The sequence below is a fragment of the Anneissia japonica genome, unplaced genomic scaffold (genome assembly GCF_011630105.1).
Source record: "Anneissia japonica isolate Jap-2015-1 unplaced genomic scaffold, ASM1163010v1 scaffold287708_len1499824_cov190, whole genome shotgun sequence".
NCBI lineage: Eukaryota > Metazoa > Echinodermata > Crinoidea > Comatulida > Comatulidae > Anneissia > Anneissia japonica.
In genome coordinates, this window is record NW_022752295.1 from 1320210 (window position 1) to 1334262 (window position 14053).

Sequence of the window (14053 nt, forward strand, 5' to 3'; positions counted from 1 at the left end):
AAGATGCTGCATAGGCAAATAAATACGTAAATATAAATGATAATCTATAGTTCCACAATTTATTGAAAATAATATTCAACGATATCTTTCGGTCGTAGACCTTTATCAAGTTATAGTGAGAATAAAAAAGATAAGATATATAATATATAGTGATAGAGGGTGTCTGTTATAATACGTATTTATCAAATACTATTCTGACGTTTTGTTTGCTATATTTTTGTTGCAGGTGTACTCGTCATCTCAAAGCCAGAGGCACAGATCTGCTGATTTGTCCGAAACAATTTTATCAAATATTATCAACAGTCCAGTATCAATATAACGTTCACACCAAACCAAATACGTTTCCATAGATACCCGATATACATACTGCATGGTACTGAAGTGTAAATTCTACTTGAAGACGTTATCTTTCTGCTATTGAACGTACTTGTCGAAAGCTCAAACTGATAAATAATGTTTGCGCATTCTTGACTTGCCAAGCAGTGTCCGGCTGTACGAATCCAGCTAGATAACTTGCACATTACACAACTGCTCTTCAACTGTTAATGACTTCTGCTTTCCTACTGTAGCATCCGAGTTTGCAAATTGATGGACTAGGCTTACCTGACATAACAGAAGGTGTATTCACTAAGGGTACCTTAACGGCTATTAGAAAATAATGTATTCTAGTAGGCCTACACTTCAGAATATAATTGTCGACATATTAGTACAAATCTTCAAACTATTGGATATAATAATGTAGGCCTATAATTGAAATTACATTCGCAATGCCAGGTTGTGTTGTTGCGGGCACGATGTATCAACCACGTAGCAATGAGCAAAATTCGCAGCGGGATCGCGATTTAGCCAAACGGATGGAAACACCAGTGCTGTTCACCAAGTCATTGCCAAACCGAGCGAGGGTCTCAAGTTCTGAATTTAAGCGATTTCAAAATCCAAAGGAAGCATGGGCAACACAGAAACATAACAGAACGAATACTTTCCCTCGTAGTGATGCCTTTCGAAAGAATATTGATTTAGAATCACAGTTCCAGACTGAACTCAGTAAATGTTTATTTGAAAAAGCGCTCGAGCGAATTGAAAGCAGAACATGTGCAGATGATATTGCTCTTTTAAAAAGTAGACATTTGTCCAAGAATATAATTAGGCCATCTAGTAGCTTTAGTTATTGGTCTTCTCAGCCAATATTTGAAATGAGCCAATCTCTGTGGACTACAAAAACAAACTGTTCCGACTTGAGGACCTCGCTAAACATAAAAGAAACGAAATGTAAATCAGAAATTGTTAAAAATAACGAGAAGTTTGATACCTACTTTGTGAATGGTAGTTTGGACGTCAGAGCTGTTGCTAAGTCACGCGGCCCTATTGAGACACCAACTGGAAACATACATGCTCAAATTCATCGGATAAAAAGTGCAAATGCGCAGAATCTTCATGGACATTCATTGAAATATATGTATTCTGATAAAAGAAAAGAATATGAATATAGGAAAATGATGAAACTATATATAGATAAACCACCACCTGCCCCTCCGCCTCCACCAACCCCAGCAGAAAGGCAACAGGCTAGAGACGAAGCACTGAGAATATTAACAGAAAAGTTGAAAGCTGAAGAAGAAGAAAAAGCTGCAAAGGAAGCGCAACTAAAAAAGGAAATGGAGGAAAAGGCCGCCGCTGAGGCGGCAGCAGCAGCTATCGCCAGCAGGCCTTCATCTTCAGGGAAAACTGTGACATTTAATGACAAACTCACTAGTACCAAAATCATAGGCGGTAGAAAGAAAGGATCACGAAGAGGCTCACCAGCAAGAAAACCGTCACCTACTACTAGAACGAATTCTGCAGCGCCCAAAAAACCGTTCCCTGGTTCCGGTAGAGCTTCACCATCTAGTCGTAAAGCATCCCCAAGTGGATCGCCTAAGCCGCCTTCGCCTAAAGGAAACACCAAGAAAAAGAAAGGAGGTGCGAAGGGAAAGAAGGAAAAGAAGAAAGATAAAAAGGTTGAGACTGTAGTTACTCCACCACCAGAAGAACCAAAGCCACTAGTACCAGAACCAGAACCACTGCCAGAGCCCATTAAACCAGAAGAACCTAAGCAACCGTCTGAGCCTAAAGTTGTTTTGCTTGATGAACCGCCAAAGTATACACCAGCTACTGAATATAAAACAAGAAATAAGCGAGTATCTGATTGGTTGTATAGCTGCAGTTCTGCAGCATCTGGTACGTATCAACCATTCCTGTGATAATAAAAAGAAAGGAGTTCTGTGTGTGCTTTTACTAGAATGGTTATCCAAAGAACAGCTATATAGGTGCTAATTTATAATCGAAGTATGTACAAAATGAGCATTAAACTATAATGAAATATATACATTATACTATAATGAAATATAATTATACTGTAATGAAATAATGAAATAGGTATATATATATATAGGGCCTATATATATATTGTTATATACATGCCTATATATATGACATTGAAGGAAGTTAGCCGTTAACACTATTGAATAAATATAATATAAATAATCAAAGGTACATATACAGTGTTCTTCCATCATGTCCTTATTAAATACTGTATATGTACCTTTAATGAGAGAGCCTGAAAATGGTTACCGATGGTATATAATAATATAATATAAGACAGGGCCTCTAAAGATGTGCTCTAATCTTGTGTCAGTTCTGGTGTGAGATATGCCTGACTTTTTATCACAACGTTAATAACACATAAATCAATAAATCACACAATCAAAAAACAATTTATTCAATCCTACAAATCATATTCCAAATAAATAAAGGAAAATTTAAATTGTAGGATCTAGAAGACACACATTAAGACCAGGTGTCGAAAGCATGAGAACCACCCAGCAAACTAATAATGTATGATAATTTGAAAAGAAAACAAAAGTATAGTAAAGTGTTTCCTCCTTGAAGTAAAAAAAAAAATCGCATTTCATTTTTTTGTACTAAAAATGCAATATAATAACTTTCCCCTTCTTTAAAAGGAATCAGCATATTGTTTTAAAAAAAATTAAATTATCTACATTGATAGTAATTTATGATCCAAATGCGGGTGTCAGATTCAAATACACGTAGGCCTATTATTATTATAATTATTATTATTATTATTATTGTTATTATTATTATTATTATTATTATTATTATTATTAATAATAATAATAAAAAGCATTTATATATCGCCTTTATTTTAAAAAAAGACCATTTTTACAAAGATAAAAGTAAGTAATAAAAAAAATCAATCAATAAAATGGTAAGTACAAATTACAATATTCAATTAAATTTTCGAAGATCAAAGTGCTGTACATTAAAACCCATTTTTACAGAGATAAAAGTAAGTAAAATAAAAAATCAATTAATAGAAATGGGAATAGTAGACCATTTTGAAAATTGTCATAACTTTTATATAAAATTGTTTACGGAGATGCGGCTATCACTCATCAAGGTTACATGACATTCAACATGGATTACGGAACGTTCAATTTTGCACTTTCCGTCCTGTACTAAATAATAATAATAATTAATATCTATATTATTATCATTAGTATCAAAAGTATTATAACATTACCATTATTATCATTATAGTTATTACTCTAATTGCAATAAATTATCGTTGTTTTTAGGCCTATATTTAAAGTATTATTTTTATATTATTTGCTTGTTTTGGTTGTTATTATAACTTCTAAATGTTTACATATGACGGATCCAAAGTATTTTCAATGTAATGAATAACACCATTACGGGCAACTATGTCTCTTTCAATTACTATGACGTCATTTACTAATCTTTTTCCGTGGATTAATTGAAAGATGACTTGGTCTTGAGTTTCTGTGTACTTCACTACAGCTTTGCTGTATATATTCGAATCGTCTGGCGATACTTCCGGGAAACACACGTGGCCTGGGATATCAAATAATATTTTTTTAAAACCTGATAAAATGACTTTGTGTACTATCATGCAATATCTTCATTATAATATTATATTATAATTGTCATCATCACTATATCACTTTCATCTTCATCGTCATCACCGCGGTGATAATGATTATCATCATTTACGCCAGGTTGTCAATTTGGTTCACTGCACAAGCGATTCGATATCATTAAAACCGACTGTGTTTACACCACAAAACCCCCAACAGCTTGAACGCAATATCATTATACTCTGCTGTTATTATAGTTGTTCTAGGTGGTGATGGTTGTGGTGATGGTTATGGTATTGGTTTTCACTGTCACACGCAATGCGGCATCACATCACAATTTATGGAAACTTTCAAAAAACGCTGTTAACTATTAGGCCCTTATACTGTATTTATTAAAGTATTATTTGAAGTACAGAATATAAAATTACAAGATGAGTGACTATTAGTGCATCCGGCAATTTTATAGTATGTCAGTAAATGGGGTTATTCGACAGTTCGTTTTATATTTACGACCATAGTATTTCCTCTCTCCTTTAAACGTGCACATTTGTTTTATTGTCAACGAATCCAATATATTACAGTTATATAAAACGAAAGAAATTCATCCATTCTCACCTATGACTATATGGTACAATATAACCCGCCTTAACTTTCTTCTGTCTTCTCTAATGTCTTTTGGTAATGCATTGATGGCGCTATTTGTTGGAACTAAAACTGTAACCTGTTCTTGGTCCAATATTCGCAGAATATGTACAAGGTGTTGCACGTATTGGAAGAACTCTGTAAAACGAGGATCTGTGGACAGAACTTCCATAATATGCTTGGTCGGTGACATGAGTACCTAGATATAGCAGATGTTACATATGAAATTATGATCGTAGTATTTGTCGCTTGCATTTTCTCTTGCTATAGGCCTAGGCCTACTCTCTCTCAGCTCACTCTCCCCCACCCCCCGCCCTCGCCCTCTCTCTCTCCCCCCCCCCCGCCCTCTCTCTCTCTCTCTCTCTCTCTCTCTATCTATCTATCTATCTGTCATTTGATTAGACACTAGGTCTGTACTATTGATAAACAACAAAAAACACCACCACAACAAAACAACCACAACAAACCACAACAACAAGAGTAGCAGCAGCAACAACAACAATAATATATATATATATATATCTTAAAATGATCAAAAACAATATGAAAAATCAAGAGTTTTAATAGTAGTAATAAAATAGGCATTCTGTTATATATATATAAAAAAGATATTGAATGACGTTGGTATTCACCTTGTTTATTATAAAAATCGATCCTTCATATTCATCGAAATCAATAACTCTCCCACAAACTTGATTAAGTTGTGTTTGAACATTTGTCAGCTGCAATAAATATAAAAAGAAAATATGAGGTTTTAATTAACGCCGAAACACTAGTAAACATTTTTAAGAATTAAGTATGTTGTTTAGGTGAGTTTTAATTACTCTTATACATAATCTTAACTAGGGTGCAGTAATATTTCAATAATATGACTGCTCGCTGATCTTAACTGGTGGTTTAATTTAGTTTATTCATTAAAATTACAACAATTTACATTAAAGTAGCAGAATAGTTAGGCCGCTTATCAAGATATGGACCTATTCCTATGCTTCTTCCTTGTTTTATACTAGGCCTATTACCTTACTTATTGCATTAGGGCACCAATTATCCAGCCCAGAGGTAGGAACCACAATCTTATTCATATTCAAGATATCTGTCAACGGGTAAGTACATCTTGGTATTGTATGCCACATGATAAAGTCAGTTAATGCTTTCCGGTCAGAGCTTAGATTCTCTATAAATCCTTCGGGAGTATTCTAAGACAATGATGATAAACGATAAATTTTAATAAAAAAGAAAGGTGACAATATATATCAAATTTTATATCATTACAAACATAATGTAAAAAATTACTCAAGCTCACTCCTTATTACACTCAGTATCCGACATCGAAGGAACCAACATCAAAGCATAATTTACCATAAGTGCCGTATCAGTTGGAGCAAAAAATATAGATGTATTCATTAGTGTTCCGGTGTCGATACCACTCAACATCAATAAATCCATAAGTTTCAATCCAATCTTGGTTGAAACATACGCTGCAATTAATCACAAATAAAATATAGGCTATTATATAATAAATATAGAAATTAATAATTATTATCTTTATAATTTCACAATTCAAAACTTACTTTCACAGATCTTCCCTGTGTACGGTCTTTCACATTCACATGAAAAACTCTTTTCGTTTAAGTGGCAACGCCCTTTGTTTTTACAAGGATTTGGTAAACATGGATCTACAGAGAAGAAGATAGTTTGTATTTATATACATATATTTTATTAAACTTATGAAGAAAAAAGTAAAAATAAAATTATAATAATGAAGGCTAAACAATAATTATTGTAATAATGGTGCTTAATAAACATCAATAACTATGACACTACATAATTATATCCAATAGTTTAATAAGGCCTTGTATTAATGTTACTAATTGTAGTGATCATTATTATTATTATTAATATTATTATTATTATTAAAGGTAAATATCATTAAATTAATAAATGTTATCAAAAATTGTTATTACTTATAGTTTCACAAAATTCTCCAATATACTGCTTCGAACAATGACATTCAATGACACCATCCTTTAGTAAGCACTTGGCGTCATTGTGACATGGATTTGGTTGACACGGATCTGCATTATAGGAAATATCAAAGTAGAAATCATGCTCACATTATTAAACAGTTCACCCACTTTCCGTTGACACCAAAACATAACAAATGTTTCAAAAAAGGTTCAAGATGTTATTTTTTTGTAAATCAGTAACTATTGCATTATCTTTCTACATACACAGTATTCTACTTATGCAGCCTAGATTACAGCGTTGGTAAAAACGATGATTTCCACATGTACATTTTCTTTTGGCATTAATTGGCCTACAGAGTATGTATGTAGAATACCTAAGCAATATTTATAATAGACTTCAATTTGACGTACTGTACATAACTCGTTACTATATGGTAACAATGATGATGAGGATGAGGATGATGATGTTGTTGATAATGATGATGTCAAATTTAAATGAAGTTGATGATGATAATGATGATGGTGTTGATAATGATGAAGACGATGACAATGATGGTGACGGTAATGATGATAATGGCGACGATGATGATGTGGTAATTTTAATTACATTGATGTCGATGACAATACTGTTGACGATGACAATACTGTTGACGATGACAATACTGTTGACGATGACAATTATTATTATTATTATTATTATTATTATTATTATTATTATTATTATTATTGTTATTATTATTATTATCATTATTATTATTATTTTATGTAGCCATCATTTGAAAAATGATATTTGGCCATCACATCGGTGCAAGGTCTACTTAATTTTATTGTTTTCATACCGTTAACTTTGTAAATTTACTACATGTATTTACTTTATGTTTACATTTATACATAGTTTAATTTATGGCAAAGCTATATCACGCATGGGCCTCATCTAGTTTGAACATGATCTGCCTGAATGATTACGTCACATTAATGCAGGGTGTCCCTTATGAGAGGCGTGGGTATGGTGTAAAAAGAAACCGGCATTGATGCACAAAACCTAACCTACTAAAATTATAACATATATAAAAATATGGCGACACACCTATGGGAGGACCAGTAAACACATGTGGCACTAGCACTTGTATTGGTGCTAGTACGTGTGCTGGTATTGGTATCGGTGATGAGCTGTTACGCTCATGCTTTCGTTGTTGCAGGATACCATTGGTCGTGTATCTGCTGATTGCTGGTACGTGTGCTGGTATTGGTATCGGTGATGATCTGTTACGCCCACGTTTCCGTTGTTGCGGGATATCACTGGTCGTGTGTCTGCTGATGAAATTTCTTTTAAAATCTAAGCTGATTTCCTCGGAGCTACTCTCAGTTTGGAAATTTTCGTACCCATACACGCTAAGTCGATGGTTTAAACGCCGATCTTGCCTTAACAATAATCGCTGAAATGTATGATCACATATGCTTAAACGGCTATACACAATAAAGATATTTATTTTTTCATTATTTATTATTTTTGTTTCCTTCAAAATCCAACAGCAAGTACACTAGCCAGTTATAGGATGGAACGATGCTTTATAAACCAAGACTCTTATCATGGCCTAGAAAGTGGGGTTGTTATTTTAGAATTTATATAACAAATTCTGTTCTGAGATCGTAAACAGCATCCGGTGTATTAATCAGGGAAATTGATCTTATCCATCTACATTGATCAAATTTACAATAGTAGGTATGGCAGGCCTTCTGTATCTCTCAGTTTTACATCTGGGGACATCAATGATGTATTAGACCTAAGGGTTCCCCTCTCCCCCCGGCAAGGAAGTAACATGTCACGAAAGCAGTCAGGCTTTAAATAACCCCCTGCCAAAGGACAGCACAAGAGTTTCTCTCCTTGCCGCGAGGGATGTAACCCTGCAACCTATTAGGGCATTGTCATAAGTACTGTAGACAGCATCAAACATTATGCGACATGCTCTTTTCTGGATGGTCTCAATGCTGTTGGTCATTTTATTGGTTAAATAAAGCCATGCCAGGTACTTGGCCAGTGTATTCCAAGATGGGCCTAATGTAGGAAGCATAAACAATGAGAAGGTCAATTTACTCTCCATAACGCAGCACCCCCTAGTTCCGTCACCTCCCGCGAGACAATATCTCGGGTGTAAGCTCTTCAACTTCGCTCCAGTTGTAAATATAGTTGTAAAATATATTTCAGTACGCTAAAACCTGTTTCATGTGAGTCGGTATACCGGTCATCTAAAACTCTCTACTATGCAAACGTATTACAACTACAGTATACAGTTTATATAGTTGTCCAGCATGAACCCAGCACCATGGAAATGTGTACACTAACTACTTCAGTATCACTGAATACAATGGTAAATCACAAATCGTGCCAAGTTTGAACCGTGTACTCAGTTGGTATTCTCGTGAAAGGAAATCATCGAAATCGTTTAATGCCAGAAAAGAAGCAGAGGAAGGATTAGAAAAATGCTTATGTCTTTAAATCAATAAAATTTAGACCAAAACAAATATATAGCTAAAAATACAGCATTATTATTATTTTCCAGCACTGGAAATACTTTCGTTGTAAACTCTTTTGTGGCCGTGCGAATATACTGAAGATAAAGAAACAAAAAAGAATATTACTGTATAGGTTTAACCACTAGTACCACAAATCCACAACACCCTCTCTACAACTGACTTTAAAACCAGAAAGAAAGAGAAATAATAATTGATATAATGCCATAAATGCTATTATAACCAACAGGCACGTAGCCCAGTTGACTTTAAACCTTGGCACATAATAAATAGGGGCCTATATTTGGTGACACGTTGGAATCATTCCAAATAGGCACATGTTGTGTGAACTTTGAATGACAAGATTCATGATTCAAGAAACATTACTGTACGTATACGTACATAGTGAAATATCATTACCCGGAGTATTACGCGGTTAAATTGAGAATTAAATGGGAATTACGAATGCATCCATCACTTACTCATTCCAATAAATTATATAGAGGACGTACTAAAAATTAAACAGAACTTGAAACATCAAACACAATATTGTATTTCAAAGGAATGTTTTGAAACAGTTTGAAACCAATAATCTATGATATTACGGCATAATTTTAAAAGAGATATAATTTTAAACATATTTATCAAATTTAGATTTCTCCAGACTAAATATATGACCATTATGTAAACATCGATAATTATAATGGAATTTATTTTACTTGAAATGTAGGTTTATCTTATTGTTGAATGATGAAATAGAAAACAAATTGTCCGTCTGCGCAATGTCGTCTACAACACATGCGCAGTAAAAGTGACGTATTCTTAATTTATTTCGTGATATTTCAGAATCATTTTTTAGAAGCAAATTTATGATCTAATTTTTAACTTATTAAAAATTGAATTACAAAGGTCAGTGAATAACGAATACACGGTTTTGTAATTAAACGGAAGTCCGGCACAAAACATAGTATTTACCAAGAAGAGATAAAGAGATTATGTTTAGGACTTTTGTCTACTGATTCACCAACAAAGTAATGGCAAAGAGTTCGTATATAAAGTCTTGTAACTTTATATTAAATTAAAAAATATATACAAAAATACAAATACAAATAAAAATATTTTCATTGATTACATTTAACACTATTTAATAAGATATATTATTGTTATAGCATTAATAATCATACAATAATGAAAGAATGACTAATAAAATGGTTAATAATAATAATAATTAAAATACGAATATTACCAATAAAATAATAACTATCATATAGATAAAAATATAATAATGAACATGTTTTCTTAAATTATATACAAAAGTATTAGTGTACGGTATACATGACTACAGTACGATAAGTAAAATAATTTAAGAGTCTTGTTTTTTTTTCTTTTATAAAGCATAATGATACTGTATCATAAGCTTACCCCGATTTCCGTGCTACTTGAGCTAATTTCCTGGCCTGCCGCAACAAATTCTGTAGTGAGCATTGTCCATAAGCACACTTTTATTACCAGCGTTACCTTTTCCACCACCGTCATGTCGAAGCACAGGCTGATAATACTCTAGAAGTAGGCCTATGATCTCTGATGAATGATAGTATATACCTTTGGTCGGTGGTAGTGATATGCCTCCAGTTACTAAGTTGTTTTGAACATTGGATTCAATTCAGACAAGCTTAATATAGTGCGGAATTATTTCCTGAACACCAAAAAGCTTTTCAATATTAGTTCCTTTAAGTTGAGCGTTTTTACATCATTATGTGTATATTGCACAGTTCCTCGTTTGATTCTGTTTTTGATAAAGCACTATAGTATTGATTTTGATTTCTCACTACTTTCCCAAAAATATTAACAGCATTTTTCTGATGATTTGTACTGATAAAAATAATTGTACCTGTTCTTACTAAAACCTTTTCATCTGATATTATGAGTCAATATTCGCCATAGGAACCAAATTTCCACAGCTTTCAGCTCATCTATTTGAAAATTATAACAAATGCGTATGCCATAATAATAGGAAGTACGTAGCAGTCTTAAATATGATCCTAAATATACATAATATAGGGGCCTACATACATACATACATATATATATATATATATATATTTATATAAATATATATATACATATATATGTATATATATTTATATATATATACATACATATACATTTATATATATATATAATACATATTTTTTTCCCTTGATGATTTAAGCATTTCACGTTTTACTGTATTGTAAATGTATGAAGAAACACATTAAAGACAAATAAATAAATAAACAAATAGACGATTAATAATAACAATGTTCAAATATGTACATGTTTGTAATAACCGTATCAATTACTGATAATTCATAAAAAATGTTTATGCCCATATAATAGATTACAAATATTATAGACTACGTAGAACCTGTTGTGTCTTCCTTGTTTCAATTCTTCCATAACGCCCAAGAGCTCTCGGTGTTCGCAGCCCCGGGTCCCGACCCGAATGGGGTTCCCTCGTGGGGCAATGGCGCCACTGCTACTACATATCACTTAACTGCGGAGCTTTGATGTAACGATGAGTGTTTTCTGGTGCGAACGTCCAATCCCTAGTACAGTGAGCCTACAGGGGCCACCGGGGGCCCCACTCATACTACTACCCAGCACTTTAGTACGTTGCTATTGCACAAAGTTTTTGTTGACATTTTGGATTTTTTAACAAAATAAAGCTTACAAACGAGAACCTTAATTATGTTTGTAAAATGTAAACTCTTCTTATCTCTCTCGTTTTTGTACCTTGTCTTTCTTCTGAGTTTAGTACCATACCCATGATTGCTATTTCGGTGTGCGGTGTATGCAAAGGTGGACCACTGGGCTTAAGGGGTAGAGCCTGTTGGACTGCATCTTATGGCAACTTCAATACTCAAATACTGGCTTAACGATAGAACGCTGGTTGATGAAATTTAGGTTTCCGTTTAACATTCATTGCAGAAATAAAACTCAAAAAATATTCAAACTATATACAGGAGGCCCCGACACATTCTCACCCATGGGCACCCTGACTCGCCGTTACGCCACTTGATTCTCGGCTGAAATCAACATTTATATTAATTCGGTCCCCTGGACTAAAATTCCAACCTCCACTAGTCGAATTAACGTACGTTACGTAATATGTGTCTTGCTATTAACACACGACATTTAGAATTTGTTTGAAATAGATAAACACACAAAACCTACGTTTGATAAATCAATTACACTTTACTAATGATATCGTTATTTATTTATATAGGTCTACAATGATAAACACAATCACAATGTTCTAACAACTTTATAATTTATTTGTAAAATATTTATGAAATAATCACATTTTGCAAACGCTTTTATTATAAATTTATTTATTATTTATTCAATCACATTTAGGCCTACTAATGACATTGCCATAAATTAAAATACTAAGTAAAACAATAACATTAGAATACCTAAGTTATACATTGTTAAATAAATTCATTGTAGATCTAACAAACGCCACTATTATTTATTCTAGGCCTACCGCCGCCATTATTATACATAATGATACACATTGTACTCTAATAATATATATTAATTTATCATTTCTAGCTATGTTATTCTTTCAATCTATGGTTTAAACATAAAATCAATAACATTAATATGTACTATAATAATGCTAATGACCATAATAATGATGAAAATAATAATATAAATAATAATAACAATATTAATAATAATAATAACAATAATAATAGTAGTAATAATAATAATAATAATAATAATAATAATAATAATAATAATAATAATAATAATAATAACACTTCATAAATTTCTTTCTTACTTATGAAAGCCGCTTAAAATGTTCGAAATATTTCATTAAATCAAATAACAGCAGATAAACTAGGAAAATGTACAGCCAATTGCAGCATTTGTTGGAAACCAACCTACGGATGAGAGGGTTATTTATTTATCTATCCATTCTTTTAATTTAAAAACGATTGGTGTTGTTATTGTTTTGTTGCTGGACATCTTTATTCTGTCTTTCAAATCCTTACCTTTTTGCTCTTTGTGTTTTTTCATATTTTTCCATATCTTCTACATTTTTATATAGTGCGTTTTTTATTTATTTATTTATTTTATTCAAACATTCAGCAGTGTAAACATCATTTATAGGATGAACATTATAGATATACAAGATAAAAAGCAGAACAACACAATAATCATTAAATTATTATTTTCTTTACATTATGCCTATGATGATTTTAAATAATATTTTCTGTACGTCTCTTTTAAATCAATTGAAAAAATATCAACAATTGAAAAAATATCAACAAACTAATAGTTGCACACGGATTTATGGTACATTTTAAAAGTATTTTGAGACAGATTCAAGGTTTAAGAACAGCATTTATTGTATGGATAACACCGTTTTCAGCTGTAATATCACACTCCGTAACTCTAGAACGGTTAACGATCCCGTATCCGTATCGTATGCGTTGGACCATGACTGTTTTTCCCACGGCCGTCATTCGTCTGCTAGGCAATTCACGCGGTATGAGCTCGTGGCAGCACTGGCGTTCTAAACAGGATAAAATATTAATATTTACATTAAACATTGGACGTTCTGTTTTTAGAAAAATATATTGATATAATGAATTACTAAGATATAGAAATAAGCTGTCAAAATGATTATCACTAAATTAATCACGCTTACATTAACACATGCAAGACAACAAGCTGCAGGGCACATAATTCGTGGGATTACTGCGGAACCCCCACCTTTGGGACGCTCCTATTAAAGGGTTTCCCAACATGCATATGAGCTAATTATTATTATTATTATTATTATTATTATTATTATTATTATTATTATTATTATTATTATTATTAATATTATTATCATTATCATTATCATTATCATTATCATTATCATTATCATTAGCATTATCATTATCATTATCATTATTATTATTATTATTATTAATATTATTATTATTATTATTAATATTA

The 14053-nt window shown here is 32.3% G+C and overlaps 3 protein-coding genes across 3 annotated transcripts in view; 1 reads left to right on the forward strand and 2 right to left on the reverse strand.

The window, feature by feature from the left end:
* Positions 1-2465, forward strand: part of LOC117122235 (nascent polypeptide-associated complex subunit alpha, muscle-specific form-like) — a 4547-nt gene extending 2082 nt beyond the window's left edge. Inside the window, exon 2 of the mRNA XM_033267762.1 lies at positions 227-2465. Coding sequence (XP_033123653.1) covers positions 768-2240 — 1473 coding nt within the window. The 5' untranslated portion in view covers positions 227-767 and the 3' untranslated portion in view covers positions 2241-2465. The remainder of the gene's footprint in view (positions 1-226) is intronic.
* A 733-nt stretch (positions 2466-3198) lies between these two features.
* On the reverse strand, positions 3199-10789 carry LOC117122253. The gene is made up of 9 exons (XM_033267788.1): positions 10478-10789; positions 7632-7980; positions 6542-6652; positions 6149-6253; positions 5937-6055; positions 5597-5773; positions 5210-5299; positions 4551-4776; positions 3199-3912 (listed from the first exon to the last, which is right to left on the reverse strand). Exons 1-9 carry the CDS (start codon positions 10589-10591, stop codon positions 3695-3697), a joined length of 1509 nt encoding a protein of 502 aa, XP_033123679.1. The 5' UTR covers positions 10592-10789; the 3' UTR covers positions 3199-3694.
* A 1507-nt stretch (positions 10790-12296) lies between these two features.
* Positions 12297-14053, reverse strand: part of LOC117122236 — a 7222-nt gene continuing 5465 nt past the window's right edge. Inside the window, exon 15 of the mRNA XM_033267763.1 lies at positions 12297-13622. Coding sequence (XP_033123654.1) covers positions 13432-13622 — 191 coding nt within the window. The 3' untranslated portion in view covers positions 12297-13431. The remainder of the gene's footprint in view (positions 13623-14053) is intronic.

Excerpts from the sequence above, each read along its gene's own strand:
- LOC117122253 (XM_033267788.1), bottom strand. The coding sequence starts at position 10,591 with ATGACGGTGGTGGAAAAGGTAACGCTGGTAATAAAAGTGTGCTTATGG. Across the intron at positions 6,653-7,631 it reads GTTTACTGGTCCTCCCATAG|ATCCGTGTCAACCAAATCCA; the intron begins GTGTGTCGCCAT and ends CCTATAATGCAG. Across the intron at positions 3,913-4,550 it reads ATTGTACCATATAGTCATAG|GCCACGTGTGTTTCCCGGAA; the intron begins GTGAGAATGGAT and ends TTGATATCCCAG.